Genomic DNA, 25844 nt, shown 5'->3' on the forward strand with positions numbered 1-25844 from the left:
CTGAAGGAGTTTTTGGCTAATCCTGGTAGAAATATGTCTCACATATAGTGAATAGAGATGGGGTTTTTTTATTTGTTGGGTGTTTTTGCTTTGATTTTTTAAAGTGTAAATTTTACTCACTTTTTAAAAATAACCTTAAAGATGCTTGTAAAAAAGGAAGGTTGCTAAAATGTAAAGTAGAATTGATAAATGTTTACAAAAATCACACAATTTTATTTAACTTTGGCAAAGTAATAAAAGGGTACATATGAGTCACAAACTTGACATTCTCATAAGAAATGACAAATACAGTGCAGAATGTTGCAGTTACATTAAATGCTTTGTTTTACTCAAGCAGAATGAAACAGGTAATTCAACAGAAAATACCACCACTAAGGTTTTAAATGTGAAAATGTACTTGTCCTTTTATAGTGAATTTAAAGCAGCAATGTAATTTTTGCTAAAATATTCCTTAGAAAAAAATGAGAATTTGGATAATTTCCTATGGTTAGTATTTTTCAACTCAAAACCAATGACACAATGCATCTCCTAATTGTTTCTTTGTCACTGAGTTCTCTTCAGGATGTTCAGTCCTGTCCTGTGGTGTCCCCTAGTCCTTCTAGCCCTATTTAGTTGACAGGCACAAATGGTACAGTGTTTGTCAGAAGTGGGACAGGACTCTTAGCTTTTATTTCAAAGCTAAAGCAATAAAATGTTTTCTGATACTAAATTGATGTGCCCTTCTGATTCCAGTTTTGTGGGAAGTTTTATCAAGAGAAATACTGTCTGTTTTGAAATTGCCCATGAGCTCTTTATCAAGGGATTCTTTATATCTCTTTAATTCAATAAAATGTAATATAAAATGGAGATGCCCTAGTATATAAATTTATTTCCAGTAGGCAAATATATGGGAGCTGCACTTCAACATTCTATAGTAAAACAAAATGCCACCAGGATATGTTCTACATACACTACTGCTTTAAATCCTGTGAGCTGCATTCCTTTCTCCAGTTTTTCTCACTAGAGAAAAGTCACGCTTTCTTCTGGATAAAGTGTCATCCTTTAATAAACTAATATACTGATTAGTACTTGACAGTGGAAATGATAAAGTTAATACATAGTCTAGCCTAAAGGCTTTGCAAATGCATAGGATTAAAAACAGCATTATAAAGTGTGGGTGTACTTTGAAAAGTGAGATCAGAGATTTCAGTGTTTGTTTTTCATGGTGACAGCATTTTAATTTTTTTATGGATTAAAAGTAAGTGCCACAGTTTAAAATCCAACTGGATTCTCCCCCAGCTCACCAGCATGTGGGTTCCATTTTGATTCTGAAAGCCAGATTTAACTTTTAGGTACCTTTTTGTCTGCATCAGTTGCAGGTAAAGGAAGGCAACTGAGGATTAGGGTCAACAAACTGATGCCAAGGAAATTATATCTTTAGGAAATAAGGAGTAAAATGTTAATGTTGTTTTTATCCCTGAAGTAAGCAGTTGAGAATGTTCAGGTTGAGCAGGTCAGATCCAAACACTCTCGTCTGAAATCACTTCCTGGAGTAGAACCACACTTTAGAGGTCAGTGTGTCACATATCAAAGCTGACCTTTTGTTATGCAAGATGCATGCAAAATCTGCTTGAATCTAGATCAATCAGCACAGTCATCAGCTGAAGATTAAATGAAAGTCACAACAGTAATTGCAAATTCCTCAGTTTTGTCCTATATTACAGGGTGTTGAATTTCATCCGTGTGAGACTTATATCTTGGAGAACTAGTAGTGGATATTCCTTATGTGCAGCCCATAATACAGCTACTAAACCAGTGCTATTCAGGGTGCTGATTCAGTCCATTAAAAAAGTTAAAAGTACAAGCTTAAAAAGAAATTCCCAACCACAGAAAAGGTAAACAAATTAATAACATTTTCACTGCACTGTTTCAGTGACTTGTAGATGGTTCCTGATGCTTTTCATAGGAATACAAGGACAATTTAGGCAGTGCAACCACCCAAACTGTTTGACTTCAGCATTACATACAGAGAATTCTGAGAGACAACTCCATTTCATTTTTATCTTAAGAAGCAACCTGAAATAAAATCAGCTTGCCTCCCCTCAAAAAAGCAATATTCTGATTATTTTGCTACACATGCATGAGGCTATTCTATGATGTTATCCTTTTCAACAGGGTTACATTTTGAGGCACTGTTCCCCCCCAAATTTTTCCAGTGTGTTGGGCCAAAAGGTGATGTGAGCTAGGCTGTGTGCCCTCCCAGCCAAAATCCCAGCAACTGGAGCCCAAAGGCCAAACAAAACCAGTGTTGTGTTGTGTGCAAGCACCCTCACCTCAAACAGATTGATAATCTCTAGCAACTGTTGATCTTGGCTACCCTTACTTCAGCTTGGCACAAGATGGAGCAAGGCAGACCAGAGTCTGTCATCTGCGTTGGATCACTTGATTAAAAATCAAGGACTACATGAACCAAAGAGGCTGAAATTTAGGTCACCTGCTACTTAGTGACTCATTAAAACATCAGAAGTCTGTCCCCTTTGTCACAGGCCATCATTAAAACTTCTGAAATAAGTCTCGCAAAAAAGGACAGTCCAATCTAATATTTTTATTTGCAATTATCTTCTGTATTATCCTGCTCCCTCCCACAGTAAAATATAAATACAAAATATTCACACTTATTTCGATGGCAAATATTTTTTTTTCTTCTTTCTCACGTTCTTTATGGCGTGTAAGGTGGTGGCTTTTCAAAAGGTGGGAAATAGGGTGGCGAGTAACGAGGTGGTGCATTAGAGGCCCACATATAGCTGGGAGATGGAGACAGGGACTGGGGGTCATCGGAGAGGCCAGAAGGAGTGGAGGCTGGAAACACACTGGAATGCTGCAGAGAGACAGCAAAGGCTGTAATGTAACCATTTCCTAATGGAAATTACTGTATCAAAGTGATTTCATTACCAAAAGTAACATTTCAGGGTTCACCTCAGCGAATGTACATACAAATAACATTTCAGATAACTTGTTGCATTCAAAGTAAGCACAGCCTGTAAGTAAGTTTTGAAAAATGAGGCTCCTTAGATCCAAAACTGAAGATATTTTAAAAAATTCTCATCACTTCTGTGTGCCTGCTGCATTTCACAAAGACTGGACAACTGAACTGGTGAGTTCCTCTCAAATCTTGGGTGTCACACACCAGCCAGTAGCAGCAGTGAACAATCTACTCCAAAAACCAGAGAGCTGGGTCTGCCATGTTAGAGTTGTGTGTGAAAGCCAGGTTTCTGCAAGGGCCCAGGCTTCCTTAGGAATTCTGTGAAAAATGTGTGGAATGAGTGGGAAGCATTCTTGCACCAGAGGGAGTGCATCCTTTGGAAGAAATGCGAGAGGCACGGCTGGGCTTGCTCCACGTGCTGTAGGATGTCAGGGGAGAGGGGTCAGGGTGGGATGGTCACTGCTTGGAGCAGAGTAGGGCTCAAGGCAAGAGAGTCTCCACAGCCAGAGGCTCAGCTAACGCTCCCATGCAGGCCCCAAATGCCCTGGAAGATATGCAAGGCTCAGACTTGGAATTTCATGTTAAAGAGGGACTTGGCTATATTAAATTTAGATGAGTTGAATTTTTGCCCAGCTTTTGTGCCGTCTCCTGAGCCAACACCTGTGCTCACAGCAGTGAGACCCAGACACTTTGATCTGGCTGAGCTGTGTTAGCAGAGCCCAGCAGCACTTGCAGTGACAAAGGAGGGAAACCACCCGTGCTGAGCTCTCTGCAGGTACTGGGGCTGCCACACTGGCCAGCTCTGGGTCACACAGTGCTTAGAACTGCTGAGAAACGGAGAAAAGGACTTTGTAGCAGAGCTTGGTTTGGCAAGCACTGAGGCTGGCATTTTTCTAACTGCAGGAAGTTATACAGCACCTGTGATTGTTCCCAGGTTCCATTAATCTCCAAAATGAGTCACAAATACATCCTAGAAGTTCTGACTTAAGTGTTCAATTATGTTTAGGGGCCCTGACAACAGCATTGTGCAGTGGCACTAGCAGCAGACCCAGGAAGGTTTAGGTTCATGTTCTCTCTAATGCATGGCTCAGATGAGGGATGTGGTAGCTATCACAGAACACACCTCTTTCTTGATGACTAAGATCTTAAACTCTTGTTAATAAAAAAAAAAGTCTCCAGTCCTGGTGGTTGTGTGATGTGTTAATTAACATCACCCCTGTGGTAACATCCACCTGCCAGAAGAGCAGAGGAGGAAACGTCCTCATCTGCTTCAACAAGTGAAAGCAGATGTTGACAGCAAGGTTCACATGAAATCTCCATTTCCAACATCACAGATTCACAGCTCAAAGAGGAAGGGATGCATTACAGCAACGGGAATGCTTGCAGGGACCCCTCTTAGGCCAGCTGAAGCATGTGGAAAATAAACACAACAAAATAGCTTTTTAGGCATCATGTGTCTTCAGGAGCTCAAATAGCTTGTTTCAAAAAGCTCTTCTATTTCTCTCAGGCACAGTAGCTGCCCAAATAAAATCTAGTACCTGAACACCTGGCTTTGCCCCTCTCCTCAGAACACTGCAGTGCCAGAGGCAGTGCCTGTTTTTAATGTGAACTCTACTAGTAAGTGTTGGGGAGGCAAGCAGGCAGCAGGTCCTCCCTCTTGCCTTCACTTCAAGGACAGCTTTCAGGAAAACACTGCCTTAGTAAGAGAGGGCACTGCCAAGGACCAATGCCTAGTAGGAAAAATTTGGTATTTTCTGCAGGAACAAGAAAATTAAACTGTGCGAATGACAGGAAGACAGGGCCCCAGAGTCCTGCAGACTGCCTGGATTTAACCTTGCTGCTAAACAAGGAAACATCCTGTAATGTTGCCCACCTGAAAGTCATAGGCAGAGTAGGGAGGCAGGTGAGGAGTGCTGTGGTAGTAGGAGTTGTAAGATGTCACTTGTGGCCTGGAGTAGTAGGTCACTGAAGGGTGTGCATTTTCAACAGTGCAGTTCAGCGTAGGGAGGGAAGGAGTCTATCAAAACAAAAAGAAGAGAGTATGAGGCTGCAAACCCAGTCATAGAAAGCTGACAGCAGAATGAAAGCAGAAGTTATTTAAAGGAGCACTGTGTGTCTTTAGACGTCAACTCTGTTGAATTAGCAACAAATCCAGTTCCCTCTCAGGCAGCAGCTATGTTCCAAGGTCACTTTGTTCCACAGCCACTCATTGTTTCAGATTCCAAACAACAAGCTGGCAGTAGCTCAGTGCACACCAGTACTCACACAAGACATATTTACTTCTTCTCAAGTAGGAGAAATTATTCATTACTTCCAAATTACTCTGTTATTTGGTGCATTTTGTGCATTTCTGTTCATTCCTATACATTTTTGTTTGCAGAGGCTCTCTGGTGTGGATCAAATCTCAAAGGATGTGTCTCCTGTTTTATTTGGGAATATATTGGTGAGTCTGAAGAGAGTTCAGAGTTCTGAAACAATGTACCCTTAGTGCAGGGCCCAAGATTTCTTTGTAAGAAAAACATATAGCCTGGACAACAAATCCCTTTTCTGTGTGACTGTTTTTTTTGTTATTCCAAATGAGTCACAAGGACTGAAAAAGCCTCAAATGTATCTGTTAAACATTCAGTTCTATCCTTTCATTTGTGCTGTTTAGAACAAAACTGAATGGAAGGTAATAGGCAGCCTGGTTAAGTGAAGGTATTTCAAAGCTCACATTGTTAGAACAGTATTTTTTTTTCATTAGCTGAAGTTTGGTTTTGATCCCCAGCTCACCCTCTCAGGTTCTGCACCATGATAAAATTAGAGGAACAGTTTCAGCCTAACACTGCTGCTTAAACAGCTCAGACTGCTCCTATAAAATCAACAATTAATGAGCAACCACCACACTTTCCTTGTAGAATGTGAACACTATGAAAAGTAACATCAATTTTTAAGAAAGAGCTTATTTTCAATCATCCTGGAATTGCCAATGCCTCTCTGATGGTTCCTTTTTAAAATAGTCTTCCAACTCTGTTAATATTTTCTAACTGTGCTCAGGTGGTGACAAGATGAGAAAAGTGAATCACTTCCACTTTTTCATGATAGTTATTTTTTGCCTTTCTTCCCACCCTGACTGAAGTAATGCATAGATCATTTGCATTGAAACACCAATAGTTTCCATGATTATTTTCAAAGGCGATTTGCCCGATTTGTTTTCTTTAATGCACTGAGAAATGGATATCCTCTTACCATGTCTTTAAATCCTCCAAGTATTGCTGCTGTAATGATCCCTAGGAACAGCCCAACAATGTTCAGAATTGTTGCCGACCAGAGCAAGTGGTAAAGGTGGATGATGTCCTGGCAGCTGCTGACATCAATGTATTCATAGTACCCTCCAGAAATCTCCACTCTGCTAGATTAGGGGGGAAAAAACAATAATAATGATAAAAAAACGCACCACGTATCATAAAACCTAAGCAGCACTGCTGGACAGTAAAATCCATTCTGCAACTCAGTGATAACCTGGTCCTTACTACAGAGGGAGTGGGGCTAAAGCTTCCTGGAGGCTTACCAAGGACAAACTGGTCTTGGAATTACCCTGGGAAATCAGACTGTGCCCCGGGGAGCAGCAGCTGCCTCCCAGCAGTGCTGGCTGTCCCCAGAGGCACAGGGCAGCTGGGTGGGATGGGCAGGGCCAGCACAGCTCCTGCCTGGCTCCCAGGGCTTGGCCACCAAGCAGCTCCAGTTCCGTGCCCCTCACAGCCCCACAACAGCCTGAGCTGCTGGAGCCCTGGCACCTCGTCCTTCTGCTCACACTCTGAACCTTTTCCACATGCACAAAAGAGAGAGAGAGGAAACTCACTCAGATCTGGTTAGGTCATTATTTTGTGTAATATATGTTATAAAATAATTTGTGCTAAAAGAAATTAAAGCTACAACATTTTGTGTAACAAAGCCAGTCAGACAAAGGGCAACATTATACTAATTGATAGGAGTGGGGATTCAAACAACAGGGAGACAACTGTCTCCAGAGATGTATATTTCAGAGATGTATATTTGTTCGTAGAATGTATTTGATAGGTGTCATCAATAAGATAATGTTCGACACCAGAAGTTTATCTCAGAAGATTTTCACCTGACAAGATTCCAACAATTATTCACCAGTTCCGAGAAATGCAGCAGCAAGAAAGAAAAACCAGGGTAATATGCTAAAGGAGGACCCCCCCTTCTTAAGCCCAAAACACTGTATAAAACAAACTCCTTAGAAATGATATTTGGAGACCTATGGGGACTTTGGTGCATAGAGGCCAAGTCCTAAGTCTCCCTGACACTGATCGCCTGGCTCAGAGTCAAATTGCTTGTGGCTTTCTTTTTTTCCAAATTGATACTTTGATCATTTAATAAATTTCTTTAATCATTAAATTGGAGCGTTCATTAATAACATTTTGGAAATGGAAAAGCAACTCCTGCAACGTGGGCTGAAGTCTTGCAGCAGAATTCTTCAGGAATGACCTCTGACTGGCAGGTGGGGAACAGGCTGGCCTTCAGCACAGCTTACCAGATGTAGTGGCCTACAGCAAATACCCCCTCAGAAAACATATTTATCAGAGGCAAACAGTACCAAGAGCTCATGAATAACTTATCTCCCAGCTCACACACAGGGTTAGGCTCAGAGCACATGAGAGCTTTGAGGGAAGGGGGAAGAACTGGCTCATATTTAAGGCCACAAAGCAGAAGATCCAGATTCAGCTCCTCAGCAGACTCCACAAGGCCTGCAGGAAACTGCCCCCTTTCACAAGTCACCCTCCTCTGCTGATTACTCAACTTCTACCCTTAACCCTTTTTACTCCCACATTTCATTTTAGCAGGCTACTGCAGGAGACATCACAAGGAGGAGATGGGGATTTCAGTGGGGTTACAAAAACCTGGCTGGCACCACCTCTGTGTGAGCAGAGCTCTCTGTGACCCTCTAACAATAAAACCTCCATGTGCTGTTTGCAAGTGCTCGTTCCTATGGAGATGTGTGAGAGCGCTGATCTCTCAGTGAGAACATCCCACCTTGCCCAGCATGTCCTGATCAGCGGGAAGGGGCTTGTCCCGTGCTGCCAAAGCCAGGGCTCCCAGCACCAGGAAGAATGAAAGATTGCAGTCACGTTTGCCATTATTTCCATCCTTGACATGTGCACTAGCCAGTCTTGAGTGTCTGTGCCTCTCTTACTGAGACACCACCCAGCACCTCCTCAGTGCAGGATGTTTGTGTGGTATTAAGCAAGATTAAAATAGCAACAGCTGATATCTTTCATCAGTAGAGGGGAAAATGGGTCAGGGGCAGGTCGCAGAACCAGGACTGGGAGAAAAACAAAATACCAACAAAACCAAAAGAAAAAGAAATACAGAAAAAGTTTCAAGCTTTTCCATTCCAATCAGTTCTCTATGTATCACTCTCTCCAGCTAGTAAAAAGGGATTGTGTTCTGTAAACTGCCCAAGGAAAGCATGAGCTTCACGCCTCTTTCACACACACAAAGTCCTGCAGAGACCAGGGATCACGCTTCCCAGCACAGGGAACCACCCACCCTCTCCCAACAGCAGCTTTTGATCTTCCTTCACCACAGTCAATGATTTAACTGGAGGCCAGCCCAAGTAAGTACTGTGAGAAGTGCTAAGCCTGGAACAGCCCTAGGCAAGAGCCAGCAGTAAAAAAATCAATTTATTAATGCTTTGCTGACACACATTGGGCACTCCACAAGGTATAAGCAGTGCATGCTGTAAATTAAGCTGGCTTACACACAGTAGCCAGATCTCAGTGGTGTGATCTCTCTGCAGTGGTTCTCGACTGATAAACACCTTCTGACTCACTGCACAGTGCTGGTTCACCTTCCAACCCCGTGTGAGCATGAAAGACATTCACTGGGTGAGAGGACACTGGTTTTTCAAGGCACAGATGGCACCAGCCTGTTAACTCTCCTCTCTGCTGGCAGGCTAGGGAATGGAATGGTGGCAAGGTGAAGAGGAGCAGTGTCCCAGTTTTTTTGCATCTTCAGTAGTCTCAAAGGAAAAAACAAAACCCGGTGCCAACAGAGAAGGAAGGTGTTAACAGAAGCAACATTCAATAGGTGGAAAACCTGAGGAGGACACCAAGCATGCAAGTAATGGAAACTCCTGTGCTCTCATTTTTCCAGCTGGGCTGGCCCAGAGCATGGTCACCCATAGCTGGGATGGCCTTGCTGTATTTCACACCCACTGACTTGGTTACCCCAAGCTAACTTGATTAGCTTTTGTCTGGGACTCCTCCTTGCTAACAAACAGCTTAAGGTCCCTTCCCACAACTGCCATTAACTATCCTGCAAAGGAGCTGCCAGCTATTGCCGAGGAGCATGACCACTGCCCTTCCCATGGGTAGGAATTTGTGGCATTTTTGGCTTACTTCCCACAGTTGTACAGGTCACAGCAGAAGCAGGTATTGGTTTTTATTTTCGGTGTGCAGGGAGCACGGCGCTGTGGGTGACAGACCGCCTGCATGAATACAGAAAAAAACACATAAAGCACAGAACGACACAATTCCCAATGACAGTTTCTGCTGCTGTTTGGCCTGCTCTACATGTATAATTCTCAGTGATCTCCACATTAGCCCCAGGCAGATTTTTCTTTCCTTATCTTGCTCCCACAAAGCCCTCCATTACTGGAATAGAGATGCACTAGGCTAGAACCAAGCAGCAATTCCTCTCGCTGGGGGAGCTCACAGACAAGGAGGTGCCTGCAGAGGAAGGAGGTTTTGCAACTCCTGCAAGCAGCCAGGGCCTTGCTGAACTCACCCACCTCACCCCAGGGACATGCAGAGAGCTGTCAATAGCATGGCCCAAACTGAAAGCAAGATTCCAACAGTGGTGCAGAACTGACCAAAGTGGTCAGTTGTGTGTGTCTCTGGGTAATAACATCCGAGTCCACATGGACAGTGCACAGCCTGAAAAGAGAGGGGACCACTCCCATGCACCCACAGGCAGGCCTTCTAATTTGGTTTATAATGGTTATTCAGAACTACCTGTGAACTTGTGAAGAAAGCTCTGAGAGACAATCGGTGCTCAGCAAAGGCACACAGACATCCATACACACAATCAGTATGTGTAAGGATCATCCATCCCCAACAGGCTTCTCTTTGGAGAAGACAACAGGAGAGGCACAGAGGCTGTACTTGTTGCTCATACACACAGAAATTATTGCTGTCTGAAACCTTAACCCACCACCCAGCTCCTATGAATCTACAGCTGAAGACCTGGAGAAACTGGTGACTGTCCCTATCCTACATCCCCTTCTCTCCATCTGCTGCTTCCCTGCTGAGGCAGCACATGAAGAGCCCACCTCCCCAGTGCTCCCAGCACCCTGCTCCCACCCCAGGCCCAGCCTCCCACCCCTCCTCACTTTGCAGACCTCTGGGACACTGGAGCAGCCGCCTGGCAGCAGGTTCCTCCACCTGCACCAAGAAGCTGGGCCCTTACCAGGACGCAGCAGGAGCTGCTCTCACCTCAGGCGGGGTGGTGCTCTTGGAGTAGTACTGACATCGCCCCGCGTACAGCGGCCGCAGGTCCTGCCGGAGAGAAAGCACCAGGCTTAGCCCTGCACAAAGCCAAACCCACCCAAAGGGGCTGGGGAAAGGGACCAGGTTTTAGAGAGACCCTGATCTCACACCAGCACCTCAATTCAGCAACAGCTATGCAGCCCCCACCCCAGTCCCCTGGGGGACGTTTAACCCTGGTCCTTGGAGGCACAAAATTGTTACAGCCAGCATGGGAGGAGCAGCCTCTTGGGCTGGGCTCTGTGGGTGATAGTGGCCATCCTGAACTGAACAGACACAGACCAGGTCTGCTCGATCTATTTCTGAGGGTTCTTCTTGCTGAATCATAGCAATTTTTCATTAATTGTTTGCAAATTTGTCCTCCCTGTGCTCTCCAGTGTCTGGTGGGAAAGCTCTGGAGGATCACCAGCATTCCAGCCTGCAAGCATGCATTAATGCCCCCCTTTATGGCAGCTTCGTCTCCAAGGCAAAACCTCAGGGAAGGCAATGCCAGGCATGTATCCACAGCAGGGAGCCCTTCCCAGGAGCAGCCAGCCTGGCTCTCCGGGTGTCTGATCCAAAGCTGGGGTGGCAGGGCAGTGCCAGCAGCTGGCAACAGGAAGAATGCTTTGTGCTGGCGTGGCAGGAGCACGTTTCCAGCAAGGTGGTGACATTTTTGGACTCTCAGGTAGTGAAGTGAGGCCAAAAGCCCATCTGTTCATCAAGAGGCAGGAACCAAAGCCTCTGTCATCACAGCTGCTGAGCTCTGGTTGCCTCAGATATGCAGCCACCCCCAGACCAGCTGGGAGGAGCTGCCAGCTCATGGCACAACCCAACCCATGAGGTCACACCCTTCCAAAGGGGGTCAGAGATAGCCCAGACTTGCTGGTTTCATCCAGACATATGGACACCCATCACACAAGGGAGAGGAGCTGCCCTTTGCTCTGCCAGCAAATCCTGCCATCCAACCACCTTTCCACCTCTGGAATACTCAGGGGCAGGAAAGAAGGGCCAGCTTCACAAGGAGCACAACTAGCCAGCTAACACAGGGAGTTTCCATTTCATGGGTAATTCTGACCTTTTGGAATTTCTTTCCATTCTGATACAAATAAAATACAAATCTTTTTAATCCCTTCTTACCAAAAATTAAAAAAAAAAAAAATCATCAAACTGCAGAGCTGCAGGACAAAAAACTGTTTGCAGTTACAAATTTCAATCAAAAAGCTTAAACGGAATTGTGTCTTTTTATTTCTATAATAATAACTAAAGCTTCTGCACATCCCACTCTACTAGTGATTGGTCATGACAGCGGTAGCTCATAATTTTTAAGTCACCAAATGGAAACTGAGAACCTACTGCAAATGTTTCCTGTTTATACTGCAACACTTCAGTGAGCTTCATATCAAATTGCTTCATTCTACTACAGCATCGATTGATTCACTCTGCATTAAGAACCAGCTCTGCCTACATTTAAAACAAAATAGATGCTATTGCTCATATCTTGTCCCTTGGTGACAGCTGTAATTCACATTACATCTTAGTGTTCTGATACTCAATAAACACATAAAGCCAAAAAACCCAAAGCAACGCTTTAAGATCTTAGTGCTTTCCACTAATTTAAAAATATTTTTTTAAAATGATAACACTTTTCTAAAGCTTGTGATTTAAAGCAGCATTCAGCACATGATATGTTTTTACATGGTTTGATGTGGCCTGATACAGGCCTGCAGACACCATCACATGTTTTCTTAGGGTAAAAGCATTGCAGGACTGTGTTTTCCTGGAAGCACTTACTATGTGTCTGGCAGCAAAGACACCGTCTACTATGGCACAGCAGAACGCAGCGATGACACCAAAGCTGATGAAGACGATCGATGCAACCAGCTGAGGAAGGAAAACAAAGCAAAGTATCATCTGCCTCTCACAACTAAGTGATCAGTGCCCTCTCCACAAGGACAGGTAAAGCACAGTGCATCAACCCTCGAGCAATCAATGACCCAAATGTTTGCACAGATTGCTCTGGCTGAAGGCAGGGGGACGTGTGTCTGCTCTGGCAGAGTGGCAGGAGTAGGAGCATTGTGCCAGACTGGTTCTCTGGGGACTTCATCAAGTTTTCATGACTCCAATAGGCTAAACTTGGGCTGAGAATGCACCTCCTCTTCTGGCGGCTGCTGTCCTTAACTCTCCCCTGGGGAGATAGAGATTTCTTCTCTCCTCGCCCTGGAGCGCTGTGAGGAGCTGCTCCTGTGAACACTTCCAGAGCAGTGAGGATGCAGGAGACTGCAGGGTATGAACCTCTCTGCTGGGACTGTGCTTTCAGGGAACAGCACTTGGCTGCAGGCACAAGCACAAAGCCACGAGAGCAGAGGGCAGTGCCCAGCCCATGCCATGGGTGCTGTGCCCCCTCAGCAGCCTGGCTGGGCTCCTGGTGCCAGCCTGGGGCTAGCACAGTCCATCCAGCTCCACTGGAGAGCTGCAAGGAGAGAGACTTCCCCCACCTGCAGCTTGGAAGGGCAGACAGACAGGCATGATCCTTTTCCACTGGCCCCATCCTGCCTGTTCCTAAAATTAGGGTGAAAGCATTCAGCAGGTAAAGCAGAAATAATCTCCAATACAGGTATGAGATTCCCACTATGCCACTTCAAACACCACCCCAGCCAAAGAGCCAGTGCCCAGCTGGGGAAGCCGTGCACCAGGGCTGACACAGCCCCTCTCACACCTGAACTCAGCTCAGCCGCTGCCAGTGGGCTCCTGACCAGTCCTCACACCCAGAGCTCCCAATCCCCTCTGCCAAAGCACACTGGGGATATCAGCAGGGCTGCAGAGGGAGGGCAAGCACAGCACTCAGACAGCCAGGTTCACAAAATACAGCTTGGGGAACAGCTTTCAATATTACTTCATATATATCGAAATATGTTATTTCAGTATATTGACAGTATTTCAGTGTAACGAACGGGAAGCTCCCCAGTGATTTTCCAGCTCTGGTGACCAAAACCTTCAAGTGTCAGCTGCTGGCAGCTGACTGTTCAAAGACTGTTTATCCACAAGTACACAGGTGACTCTGGTCGTGGGGGAGCTGTAAGCAATAGTAAAAATCTCTACAGCCCCAATAGAAAGCTAACAGTTATCCTGACCAGCACTGACAGACACCTCAGGTCTCCTGACTTGGGGATGTTTGTTTTAAGGATCCAGGCACTAAGTTTGCTTGAAAACCTTGGCTCCTGCCACTGCACAAGGCTCCAGTTCTCAGAAAGAAAAGCCAACCCCCCAGACAAGTACAATCCAGAAAGATCCTATGTGTGTTTTTAAAGCACCTCAAGATTTTTAAGTTTATCACTCTGGTGTTATCTTCATCTCCCCAGGTGAAAACAGATCTTGTTCCAGTAACCTCCATGTACAGACCAGATCAGCGTGGACAATGGAGATGCCAGAGGGCTCACCTGGGGCAGTGGAAATGGCTTACTTAAAAATGAGAGGAAATAAAATGTTTTTCTAGATGAGGCAAGTATTCAAGGCTTGGGCATTAGAGCTGCAGCAGCAGAGAGCAGGCTGGGAAAGGATCCCAGTGACCACGTGAAGGTGCCATGATCACAACAAGCTGTCACTGGAATATTAGATGCTGCACCACAAAGTACTTGCAGATGGCAGCAGGTGACAAGATTTCCAGGGCCAGATCCTACACTGGCCCTGTTTCTGTCAGCTGTAGACTGCTGCATTTCTACCCCACTCAGCCTCACCCTCTGCATGTCTGGATCCCAACTCACACTATCCATTACAAGGTCACAGTGTCTCACACAAGGGGAGAAAGTCCAGTTCTGGTGGAAGACACGGGGTTTATGGTGGAAGACATGGGGTTTATGGCTTAGGTTATTTTGCCAGTTGAGTTTTTCTCATTACTTTCTTTTGTTTCATACACACGTGAAAGAGGATATTTGCCCTAAATAGCACGAGCCTTAGAGATGGGAAGTGAGCCAAACACTAAATATATACAATTAGGGAATTTGTCAATCATCTCTGCTCACAGATAGGAGCTGCTAATATGGTGGTTTAAAATAAACACAAAGTTAATGATACTTTCATAACAGCCCTACCAAGAGGTAAGGGTCTGATGCTCACTTTATTTACATAGAGCTTTCTTCCTCTCAGATGTAGAAAGAAAAGTCTGAAAACCAAACACTGCGAATTTATGGTAGAGAAAAAAATCAAACAGCAAATAGAAACATACACATGGAAAGGAATGAAAAAGAAGAAATGTATTTTAAAAGGGGTCTGATGGTAGATAAGGCCAGATATGGAGAGGTGAGAGAAGCAATGGGGGGAACCATAAACTCCAAAAGAATTCCACTAACTGACACAGACTGTTACTCACTGAGACTGTGCTAAATCTCTGGATTTAGAGAACAAGAACAGAGACACAAGGAAGAAGAAAAGCAGGGTGGGCATACATTAGAAGGGGTATTAGGTGTTTCAGGGTATCTACACCTCTCATGTACCTCAGCCAATGGGGAAAGAGAGAGGGAAATGAGGATAAAAAGAGACTGCATCCCCTAAAAATTTTGAGAGACCCCAAGGGAAATGACCCATGGCCTATCCTTTTATTTTAACAAAGTTACAGGAGTCCTCCGTCTCCTTTTTGGACATAAAACTCTGGTATTGGTGGATTAATTTTCTTGACAAAATTAATTTTAAAAATCCCAGTTTTCAACTTACCAACAAGATTGATTTTGATTTGGGGTTGATGATACTGTTACTGTAGCAAGCAGAAGTCCCTCTCTAGAGCTGTGTGGTATCACTGACTGAACTTCACTCATGTAACTGCAGATGAAGTCAGCCACACCAAGGAGCATTCAGACAACAAAAGACAAACTTGGTTTGGATAGAGCAGGAGTGTCCTGGGCTGAGGTTCCCTTCAGCTGATGGTACAGCCCCAGATGGACTGTGAAGGTGCTGGTTCTTACTTTTCCATGGCACAGGTGACTGTCACAAAGGCGTGCAAACTGCTGACTCCTCACTGGGCAGCTGCTGAGCGGGCAGTGGGGTGTGTGCCAGAGCTGCCTGGGCAGCTGGCCCTCCCTGGGGGCACAAAAGCTCTCCCTTCCCTTCTAGAGACACAGCATGGAAGTCAATACACCTGGTGGGAGAAACCAGAGAGGTCTGTTCCTGTCAGCAGTCTGGGGGAAGTGAGAAGCTCCTTCAGGTTAGCTCTCCCCATCAGCCACACTGGCTCGCTCCACTCCTCACACTCACCAGTCACCTCACAGACAGAAACAGGCACCAGGACAGAGCTGCACAAGCTGCTTTTGGCTTTTTCTGCCTTCAGCTGCACAACAAGCCAGACCAAGGCTGCCTTGCAGCAAACTAGGACACAGGGGAAGTTCAGAGAAGTTGAAAAAAATAAATCCTCCATGGCCAGTGGTATCACAGAAAGATGCAGTGGACAAAGCTTCGCTCTGGAGTGCTCCTGGGTAAGGAGGATATGTGACTAAAGCACAGGGACAATAAGTGACAGCTACTGCATGTCCTCTCTGCCATCAGAGTGGAGACATGCTCACTGCCAGCCCAGGCAGCAGTGATGCAATCCCTGCAAAGCTGGGTCATGAATGTTTTTTAGGACACAAAATGACAGAGAGATGAAAAGAATAAGCTCAGGCCGCCCAGGGTTCTTCAGAATAATCAAACAAGTTATGAGCCACACTGTCACTTGTGCACACTGCTGTGAAGAGTCCAGGACTGGCACAATATGGTCACTGCTCAACCAGACACTGACATGCTGCTAATGCATGAGGAGCAAGAGGCTGAAACCCTGCTAGGACAGAAAGAACAAGGATATGTTGCTCTTGCAGAGCCAGAGTGAAAACAACAAAAAATATCCACTGGAAAACTCACCTCCCCTGCACCCTGTCTGACTGTGGGAAAGGCAAATGTCATCTCCTGCAGGGTCTGCCTCACCCTCTCCTCCTGCTCTGCAGGGAGTATGCTGTTTGCAAAGCAAAGGCAGCACAAAGGCAGACTCTGGATTTGGACAGGAATTTCTCCCATCTGCCTTTGCAGAACCTGCCTTAGCCTTGGCCAGCAGCACACACTGCTGAGCTGACCTCTGAGCCCCTCCATCCCTGCCAGAGCAGGGCAGGCTGCAGGGACAGCCCAGCCTCCCTCTGCAGCCTCACAGCAGCAAGGCTGGGGGGTCTCACTGCCACAGCCTGGGGCAGCCACCGGCCAGGGGGATCACTTGTCTCACTCCTGAGTGAGATGAGCGAGGCAGGAGGCAGAGTGCCACTGGGTGCTGCTCCTGGGCTGCCAGAAACTATCTCCAGTTCTCAAGAGGCATGCAACCTTCGAAGAGTCAGGAAAACCTAAAATAATACTCTTTACACACAGTATTTGAGTTACTGTCGCTTTTTTAGAAAGTGTTTATAAAGAACTTACCATTTGTCTTTTGTTTTCTATCAAGTTTGATCCGATTATTCCAAGGAAGGACCCAAAACCAAGCTGAAAAACAATGTATTGTTAGCATTTAGTTCAGGATGATACCCAACATATTTTACAAACAGACAGAACACAATTAAATCCAGAAGCAGCAAAAGAACATTCTGCTGATGTGTGAGCTCTCTTCCTTCAGCATGAAATCAGTGGAGTCTCTCACTAGCAGGAACTATCAGGTGTATCCCACATATGGCACTAAAAGCATGTGTAGAAACCAAAAGGGTGAGCTCTGAATTCCATCCCCCCAGTGATGCTGAGAAATGGCTGGTGGATGAGGATATGCATTGCTGTCTTGGAACAACCCTACAAACCCTCAGGAGCCTCCAGATGCAAACCTAGCAGGACCAATGCACTAAAACCTCCAGGACCAGGTTTCTGTGACCTCACTGAGCACGTGAGCAACCATCTCAGTTTTCAACTCAGAGTTCCTCAATGTGAAGTATCAAATAAGGGAAATTTCTACTTTGGAACATTTAGCAGTTTTCTGTCTTCTCTTACTCTTCCCTCACTTCCAGGGGTAACAATGCATCAACCAGGGTGCTCTACCAGAAGAGCTCACACTGGCCAAACAGAATAAGCCACTGCAGCAAAAGCATCTTTTCTTGCTGCTGTAACTGATAATGCTTATTTCAGCTCAGTGAATTCAGCCAGGAGAGCAATTTCCCACCTCCTTTCTCCATAGCCTTAAGCCACACTAAGAAGTTTCTAGGACAGAGCACACCTCAGCCAGGATAGAAACAGGGACTTCAAGCAGGAACCAAGGACTAAGTGGGGAGATGCAAAAATAGAATTGTGTCACACTGAGAAAGGTCTTTGGTTGGTGTAGAGCACATCCAGCCACTTCCATGGGTTGGAAAAATGAGAAACGCTGGAAAAGTCCTAGAGCTGGATCTGTCATATTAAGCAGGTGCAAATCCAGACAACAGACCAAGGGCCATTGAAAATCCATGTGAGTATGCCCAGTAACTGGCCAACTCCCCAGGAAGAAAAACAAGACATGAGACAAGCTGTAGTGGTTCAAAAATAAGTCAGCTAACCTGGAATTGATACTTTGAGATCCAGGAATAGAAAACAAAGGTTTAATGAACCCAATATTAACAGGCAGAGGTGTGTGCAGAGATCAGCAGACACAACTGTGATGCAAACTTGGGCTCCAATCTTCCCTTGCCCTGTTTAAGCCCAGCAGCCTTTGGTGCAGTGCTGCAGGCAGGGAGGGCAGCTGGCTGAAGCAGCAGGGATTAAAGTGGAGCAGCTGATCAGGCTGCTGCTTCCCCACTGCCTGGCTGGCACTCAGCTCCTGCAGACCACGGTCCCCACATCAGGCACAAATTGCCACGGTGGGAAGCACTGCAGGGAAGCCAGGGTCTGCTTCACTGGGGTGGCAAACAGGCAGGGCAGAGACCCAGGGCACTGCTGAACTGCCCCACACTGACCTGCCAGGGCTTCTGGGCTTACTGTTTAGCTTAGGTAAACAACACCCCCACCTTCCTGAAGCCCAAGCAAAAAAAAATTTGGAGATCCAGGCATTAACAGTGATGTGGATCCAGGTGTAATTTTCAATCTGGTGATATTTAGCAGAAGGAACTTGTGTGGTAACACACACCTAAGGGAAATGTTCAAGAAAATGTTTTGTGTCCTTTGAGCTTCAAGAGAAATATCCACATGGTGTTTCAGAGCAGCCTCAAAACAAAAGGTGAAATGTTTTAGATAATTTAAGATAATTCAAAAAGAAGAAATTAGAGCAAGTCCATATATCCAGAAGATGAAGACCAAATAAATTGATGGATTCTCATTAACAGGAATTCTCATTGCACTAATGGAAGAATTACTCATTCTTCTATGGATGGGACAAAGAGATCTTAGTGATGTTCCTCAGTTACATCGTTTATTTGCTGGTGGATGTGATCCCCTGGGATGTCTGTCTGAAAGGAGGACAGGACACAAAGTGAATGTGCTTTTCCAGAGTAAAGCCCTGAGCCAACATCCTTGGCAAGGAACCATTACAGAAGAGATTTGCCAGTGAAAGCCGAAGAAAGGTCAGTAATTTACACAGATTTTGGCAGCTGCTGTAACTTGGAGACAACACACGTATCTCACAGTCTCACTTCCACAGGGCTCCTTGTCTTCTGCACTGAGCATTACTCTTGTCTGCTGAACATCACTGCTGTGCTCTGGGCTTCCCTGTCCCAGGTCGGTCATCCAGCCACAGGTGAGGACATTTTCCCCAGAGGCACAGCTAAGGTATTCACTGATGCTGTTGTGAAGGTGTGGCTATAGGAGGTCACTGAACCCTGTGTTTCAGCTTCTCCTGTTGTATTAATGAGGAACTGAGCTGCTAGAGAAAAAAAAAAACAACTTCAAACCCTCAAAAAACCCAACCAAACAAAATCCTACTGATGTGTGGAAGGTCTCCAGTACCCAGTTCTGTCCTTCCTTGGAAGCAGAGGCCTGGGAAGATAATCCCCTGCATTGAGGCAAACATATTTGCATGTTTCCTCCTCCCACAAGAGGTACTTGCCCAAGAAACACAAGTTGAAGGAGGAAGGAAGGGTGGTTTAGGCATGGCAGCAATGAGACATCTGATGTCTGAGTTCAAGAAGAATTTGGACAATGCCCTCAAGCACATGGTGTGATTATTGGGATTGTCCTGGAGTTGGACTTGATGATTTTGATGGGTGTTTTCCAACTCAGAGTATCCTATGACTTTATGTTTCTATGTTCCATAAGATGACTCCAGCCATGGAATTGCTCCACACACAGAGGTCACCCAGCATACAAAGAGATTTCTGGCTTTATCTGCTTGAGGACAACTCATGGAACACTCATTCACTGCAGCCAGCTCTTTCTCCCCAGTAAAGGGAGAAATCCCAGCTTGTTATGAAACATCAGCTATTTTAAGCACATTCTGAAGCATCCAGCAGCACACTGAAATGTTTTCCTGTGCAGCAAGACAGGTGAGGTCATCACACGTTTCCACAGAGCAGATTAATGAACATAGGTGGGGAATTTGCTGACAAACACAAATTGCCAGGGTGCCTCTGAATAAAGTAACTCAAAGCCCTTCCCAAGCCCAGGACTTCATTAATTCCTTGAGCAGACTAAGCCTTAAAAAAGCGTAAGCGATGCTGACGCTCCCGGGCCATAAATAGCTCGGGAGATGTCAAGGGGACGTGAGCAGCAGACTCTGCCCATCAGCTGCAGGACCTGCTCTGGAGCACGAGGCTCAGCTCAGGCTGGCACGGCGCAGAGGAACTGTGGAGAGGCTGGAGCCAGTCTGTCATCTGTCACAACACCTTCCTGCTAGGCTTTAAAAAAGATCAGGGCTAAATGCCCTGATACCGGGACAAGCCAGAAAACCTAAACCAAAGAGGCCAAACATAATCTGTAACAATGTTCCACACTGTAATGCCTGTAAAGGGGCTTTCTTCAGCTGTAGAAGAACTTGGACACAGAAAGTATAAACCTCTCTGAGATCAGCAATGCATGGCAAATAAATCAAACAGCAATACGACAAGAACAAGTCTCCACCTGGTTATCTGGAATGGTTTCAAGCCTTCAAATTCAAGGCTCCAAATCAAATGTGCAGCATCCTACAGCTGCTACATCAGGAGCCTCTAGCTGGGGCCACTGGATGCATTTAATCTACTGAGACACCTAATTTGATGGCGTTTCAGTGCTGCTTTTTCAGCATGTCTTAGACATGCACAGGAACAGAGCAGGACTTGCTGTCCAGCTCGTGTTAGACCTCTGCTCATGCCAGGAAGGTCATGACATACTTGCCCCTCATGCTTCTGTAAGAGAGTATCCACCTAATGGCAGTGGTCTTCTCTAAATTAAGCCATGTGAAGCTAAAAGATGGTTCTTTCCCATTTTCAGCTGCTGATAACAAAAAAAGAAGACATGGATGTGCTCTTGGCTTTGATGTACATGCCCCCCTGGCAAGCCACCACAGCTCCTCATCCAGGGACTCCAATCTGCTAAACACTTCTGCAAGTAAACTTTATACCACAAGTTCATGTTACCAGTATTTCAAAACCTGGTGTCTCAACTGCTTTTGGCAGTAAGGTCCTTCTTTGCCTTACTTCTGCCTGGCCTTAGTGTGATCTACGAAAACAAAGAGGTTCTAAAGTTGCTTCAACTGATATAAAATCTATTTATCTGTCTCACCACTAGCTCAAAAGCAAGTTATTTACCTAAGCTCAGAGGAAGTTGCCACTTGGATGGGATTTTTGCATGGGAATGTGCAGCAGGTGCAAAATAATAATAAAACAAATAAATCAAATGGTAAATGAAGTAGCTGAGCAAAATATTTAGGACAAAATCACCCTTTATAACATTTTCAGCATTACAAGGGACTTTGTAGGCAATAAGTTTTCTAGACCTACCTAGGAGTTCTATACTTACAATAACCCCTGGGTAATAACCTCCAACAGTCACATTTTGGGTTCTTGTTGTAGCAGCTAGGCCCACCGTTAGAATTAATACTGACACAATGAGGAGAGTCACAGTTACGTAGAGGGAATTTCTTTTTCTTCTATTGAACGACCCTAAAAACACACACACACAACAGAATTTGCTGATTCCATCTGGGGAGAGTCACAGCACCACAAATTTCTCCTCCCACTGCCAACCACACCACGGCGAATTTCCCTTCTTCTGACTTGAGAATATTTTTGGGTTTGCCTGTCACTTTTCACCTTCACTAACACTGCTCTGACGTAGATGAGGAGAGCCTTAAGAACTGCAACTCTGCAAAGCTCATTTAGATACATTGGAGTCTCCCAGCCCCTCTAGCCTGGGGCAATTGAGCTAATGAGAAATATTCACATTAGACATTTATACACTTTCTGATCTGTCTACTTGCGTCAAGCTAAATAACCGCACTGCATGCTGCTTGTTCTGAGAGGGGAAATTTGACTGTAATCATAAGGCATCCACAGTTTTCCATGCAAATAAGACATCACCAGTAACAGCCACTTCTCCTCTACTTTCAGCAAGGACCAGGTATTTTTAGATGCTTGAATAATGAATTTGTGGATTAGTAAAACTCATCTACAGCTGCCTGATGATGAGGGGGGTTTTTTTTCCCTTTCTATATTTATAGATCTCCCAAATGAGCATAAACATAAAAGAGTGATTCCACCAGCCAAGAGGAAAGCTGGCTGCGACACTACGCTCAGCAACATCTTTAGGGGTGTGTTTGGTCTGCATGTGCTTTCCCATCTTTGTGTCACTCTGTGGAACAATCCTTCTGATCATATTTCATATATTGTGTAGATACAACCTAGCACCTGCAAGAATGGCTGGTAGGATAATGGATTGTAGGGGCCCCTGCCTGTGGGCTGCTGGGGCCACCCTGAATCCCATTCCCACAGCCTGGGGCTCTCACACGGGCCCTGGGAGCAGGCAAGGGTATTCCCACCTCAGAGGCTCCCAGCACTTCTCTGGGTGTTTCAGAGAAGGGCAGGAACGTGTCCCAAGGGCGAGGAGCAGCTTTCAGCACTGCAGAGTGCACTCCCTAAAGCAAACCACCTTGGCAATCCCCAGGTGCTCAGGGGCTCCATGGCAGCCCGTGCACAGCAAGATAAAACACCTGCAGAAGGGCCCTGGTGGAAGACTTGGTCAAGCCAAGCACAACCTCCTTGTCCAAATTCTCCAGAAAGAGGAGCACGCTGAGCCCTGCTGGGCGCTGTCAGTCTCAGAGATGCATGCCCCAGGTGCCTACAGGCCCTTCTGTAGGATCTCTTTATGCCCAGCACATAAAGAGACACTTTCACCCCAACAATGATGCAGCCTACCAGCCCACACACGCTGCTACAAATGATCTCCCTTCTTCCACAGGGAAAAGCACAGCAGCTCCCCCTGCTCCTCCACAGCCTGACCAGGAGCTGTGCAGCTGGCAGCACGGCTCCCTCTCCATGCTCTGGGCTGGCACGGCTGCCACGGGCACGGGGCTGGATCATTTCACCCACAGATGAGCTTGAAATCACAGACAAGGGCTAAACTTGGGGCTCAAAAGCCCAACAGAAGGAGAGCACAAGATCGCAGAAGGGTAAGGTTGGAAAAGACCACTGGAGGTCATTTAGTCCAACATGAAAGGCAAGAGAGGTTTATAAAAAAAAAAGCACCATCCTTTTTGACTGACCTGCTGTCTCTGGAAGGAAAGCTCTCCACCCACAAACCTTCTGCTCATATTCCAGAGCACAGGTCTGACTGCACCACTGGGACATCACTGCTCCTAAGAGCAAGGAGCCTGACAACTGGTTAGTCCTTAGCTGGAATAAATAGCTAGGTAGCTGCTAATTTCAAACAAAAACATATTAAATAGCTGCTAGAGAACCCCAAGATTCAGGCTGCACATTTGATCAATGATCCTTAGTCTTTCAAGCCGTGTTTTACAGCTAGAGATAAAGGTATGTGACTGTTTGCTTGGGGTTATTCTCCTACATCTGCCAAATAAGTTAATAATAGAAAATCTAGGCTTCTAAATCATTCAAAAATCATTAAGAGATGAAGCCATTCTGTATGCACTGCCTCACAAATACTATCATTATGCCACACTTCAGTTTCAATGTAACCATTTAAATGCAAGTGTCCCATAAACGTTTTAAAAGTCTGTAACAGTGGAACCAAAACTGGAGAAAATTTGCCATTTCTTACATAGATTAGTTCTGAAAGGCGAGAAAGGATTAATCCATCTTGCTTCCACAGAATTACCAAACTCCTGATTACTGCCAGGGTTTGCCTGGCAAATGAGCAGAGGGTAAATAAGCCCAGCCCCGTGTTCCTTAAACAGGGACGGGCTGGGGGGTGCAGATGTCTGGGTGGGGGCTGTGGGCACACGGGCACAGCTCTTACACACCCCAAACAGTGCTCCTGCACTGCCATCACAAATGCTGCAAAAAGTTACCACAAAAATCACTCTAAAAGGAGCGTCTCAAAACACCATTTACAGACTCTTTATTTGTTTCAGCACCACCGTGTTTTTCACGCTTAATTTCTATGTTGTTTCCCAGTTTAGGACTGACACATGCCAGCATTCAATAGAGAACAGAAACATAAGGTTTCAACTGGAAAATTTCTCAAAGCTTTTCAGTATTCCTCATAAGATTAAAAAAAAATGAAAAGCTTTTATTTCAATTTCAGACAAAACCAGCCATAATCTTCTAACTTGATATTGAAAAGAGATGTGAAGCTGAGGAATAATGTGACTAGCTTCACTTCAGCTCTGTATTGGGATATTAATTACATTTTTTCCTTCTCTGAAAACACCTTGCTATGCGTGTAGAGAGAAAGTGGTTTTGTACTTCTGTAAGGATGCCTGCAGCTGCTTCAGCATACACGGACTCATAACCCAGTATCTCTCTAATAGCTGCTGAAGGGCTGCTCTGACAAAATCCTCTCCCTCAACATTAATTTCTGCTGAAAGTATTCCCCATCAGATCATTTTCTTCTGTGCTCCCGAGGTTGGTATAGTTCTATGCACAGAAGCTGAGTTACGGCAGCTTTGCTATCTCTGCTTTTAAGAGATCTTAATAGCTTTTTCTCTGTGATTTATCCCAAACAGATACCCCAAAACTTGCAGTGCTTACCACAATATAAGTAGACAGGATGATCCAAAACACTGTGCTTGACTCTGTTAGGGAGCTATAAAGAAATTTATGCTATCCATAGCCTGGCTATTGCTTTTGCTAAAATGGCACTCCAAACGGGCACTAGTTTTAGAATGATTGTTTTTCTTTTAAGCATCAGAAACATTCTCTTGTTATATTTGCCCTATAAGCCACTCTAAAGACAAGGCTGTAGCAGCTTTTTACAGATTACTTTAAAAGTTTGCAATAATGCATCTATTTGAACTGCCCTTGATTCACTTTTTTTTTTTTTTTTTTTTTTTTTTTTTTTTTTTTTTTTTTTTTTACGATTATTAGAAGAAAATGGACAAGATGGCACAGAAACACGACCGACTTCTCCATCTTGTTCTTTGGGGGAAAAGCCAGAAGCGAAGAATAGGCACAGAGTAGCAGCTCAAGGAAGAAGCCAGCTCTAACTTTTACCCCGGGAGAACCGGGGGCAGATGGCGCCGAGCCTCCCTCTTCCCAGCCCCTCTCCTTTGGTCCCATTTTTCTGCTAAAACCGCGTCACCGGAGCTGTGACCCCACGGCTCCGACTGCGGGCCCGGCGCGCACGGGCGGGGGCTGCGGGGCTCAGGGCGGCGGGGCGCTGGAAGGAGGGACCCCGCGAGTAGGAACGGGGGACCCCGACCTCCCTGGGGGCGCGGGAGGGCAGGGCCGCGCTCCGCCCGCTCCGAAGGATGCTGCGCTGCTGCGGGGCCGCGGCGCCTCCGTCCGGGCTGACCCGCGCGGGTCCGGCCGGTCCAGCACCGGGGGCTGCGGGACTCGCGGCCGGAGCCGCGCTCGGCGGGCGGGCGGGGGGAACGGCGGGGGCGGCCCGGCCGCCGCAGCCCCGGCGGGGTCCCCGGGGACGCGGCGCCCCGCACGGCTCCGCACGGCCCCGCGGCCCGCGGCGGGATCCCCCCCGGTCCGGCACTCACCCACGGAGTCGGGCAGGGCCACGCCGGCCGGGCGCTGCTGAGTCAGGGACTGCCGCATGCTGCCGCCGCTCCCGCCGCAGCCGCCGGGCCACGGCGGCGGCACAGCCCCGGCACCGGCACCGGCCCCGCCGCGCCTGCGCCGCGCTCCGCTCCGCCCGCGGCTCCCCGCGAGCCACCGGCGGCGCGCGGCCCCGGCCGGAGCGGCCGCTCGGCACCGGCACCTCGCCGGAGCCAGCGCGGACACCTCTCCCCGGGGGCTCGGGAGGGAGGCACGGAGCTCCCGCCCCGTCTCCGGAGAGGACAGAGCTCCTGTCCCGCC

The 25844-nt window shown here is 46.3% G+C and overlaps 1 protein-coding gene across 2 annotated transcripts; it reads right to left on the reverse strand.

Annotated features, from left to right (window-relative positions):
• Nucleotides 1–192: 192 nt before the first annotated feature.
• Nucleotides 193–25844, reverse strand: TMEM255A (transmembrane protein 255A). Of its 2 annotated transcripts, none has more exons than XM_030272608.4 (9): nucleotides 25526–25844; nucleotides 21379–21521; nucleotides 16918–16980; nucleotides 12286–12375; nucleotides 10462–10524; nucleotides 9367–9455; nucleotides 6191–6350; nucleotides 4836–4979; nucleotides 193–2857 (listed from the first exon to the last, which is right to left on the reverse strand). In XM_030272608.4, the coding sequence occupies exons 1-9, from the start codon at nucleotides 25581–25583 to the stop codon at nucleotides 2699–2701; spliced, it is 969 nt and encodes a 322-aa protein (XP_030128468.1). In that variant the 5' UTR covers nucleotides 25584–25844; the 3' UTR covers nucleotides 193–2698. The 2 variants fall into 2 exon arrangements, with proteins under 2 accessions (XP_030128468.1, XP_030128467.1); XM_030272607.4 differs by having other exon boundaries at nucleotides 6191–6353; nucleotides 25526–25835.

Source organism: Taeniopygia guttata, chromosome 4A, assembly GCF_048771995.1.
Source record: "Taeniopygia guttata chromosome 4A, bTaeGut7.mat, whole genome shotgun sequence".
Lineage (NCBI taxonomy): Eukaryota > Metazoa > Chordata > Aves > Passeriformes > Estrildidae > Taeniopygia > Taeniopygia guttata.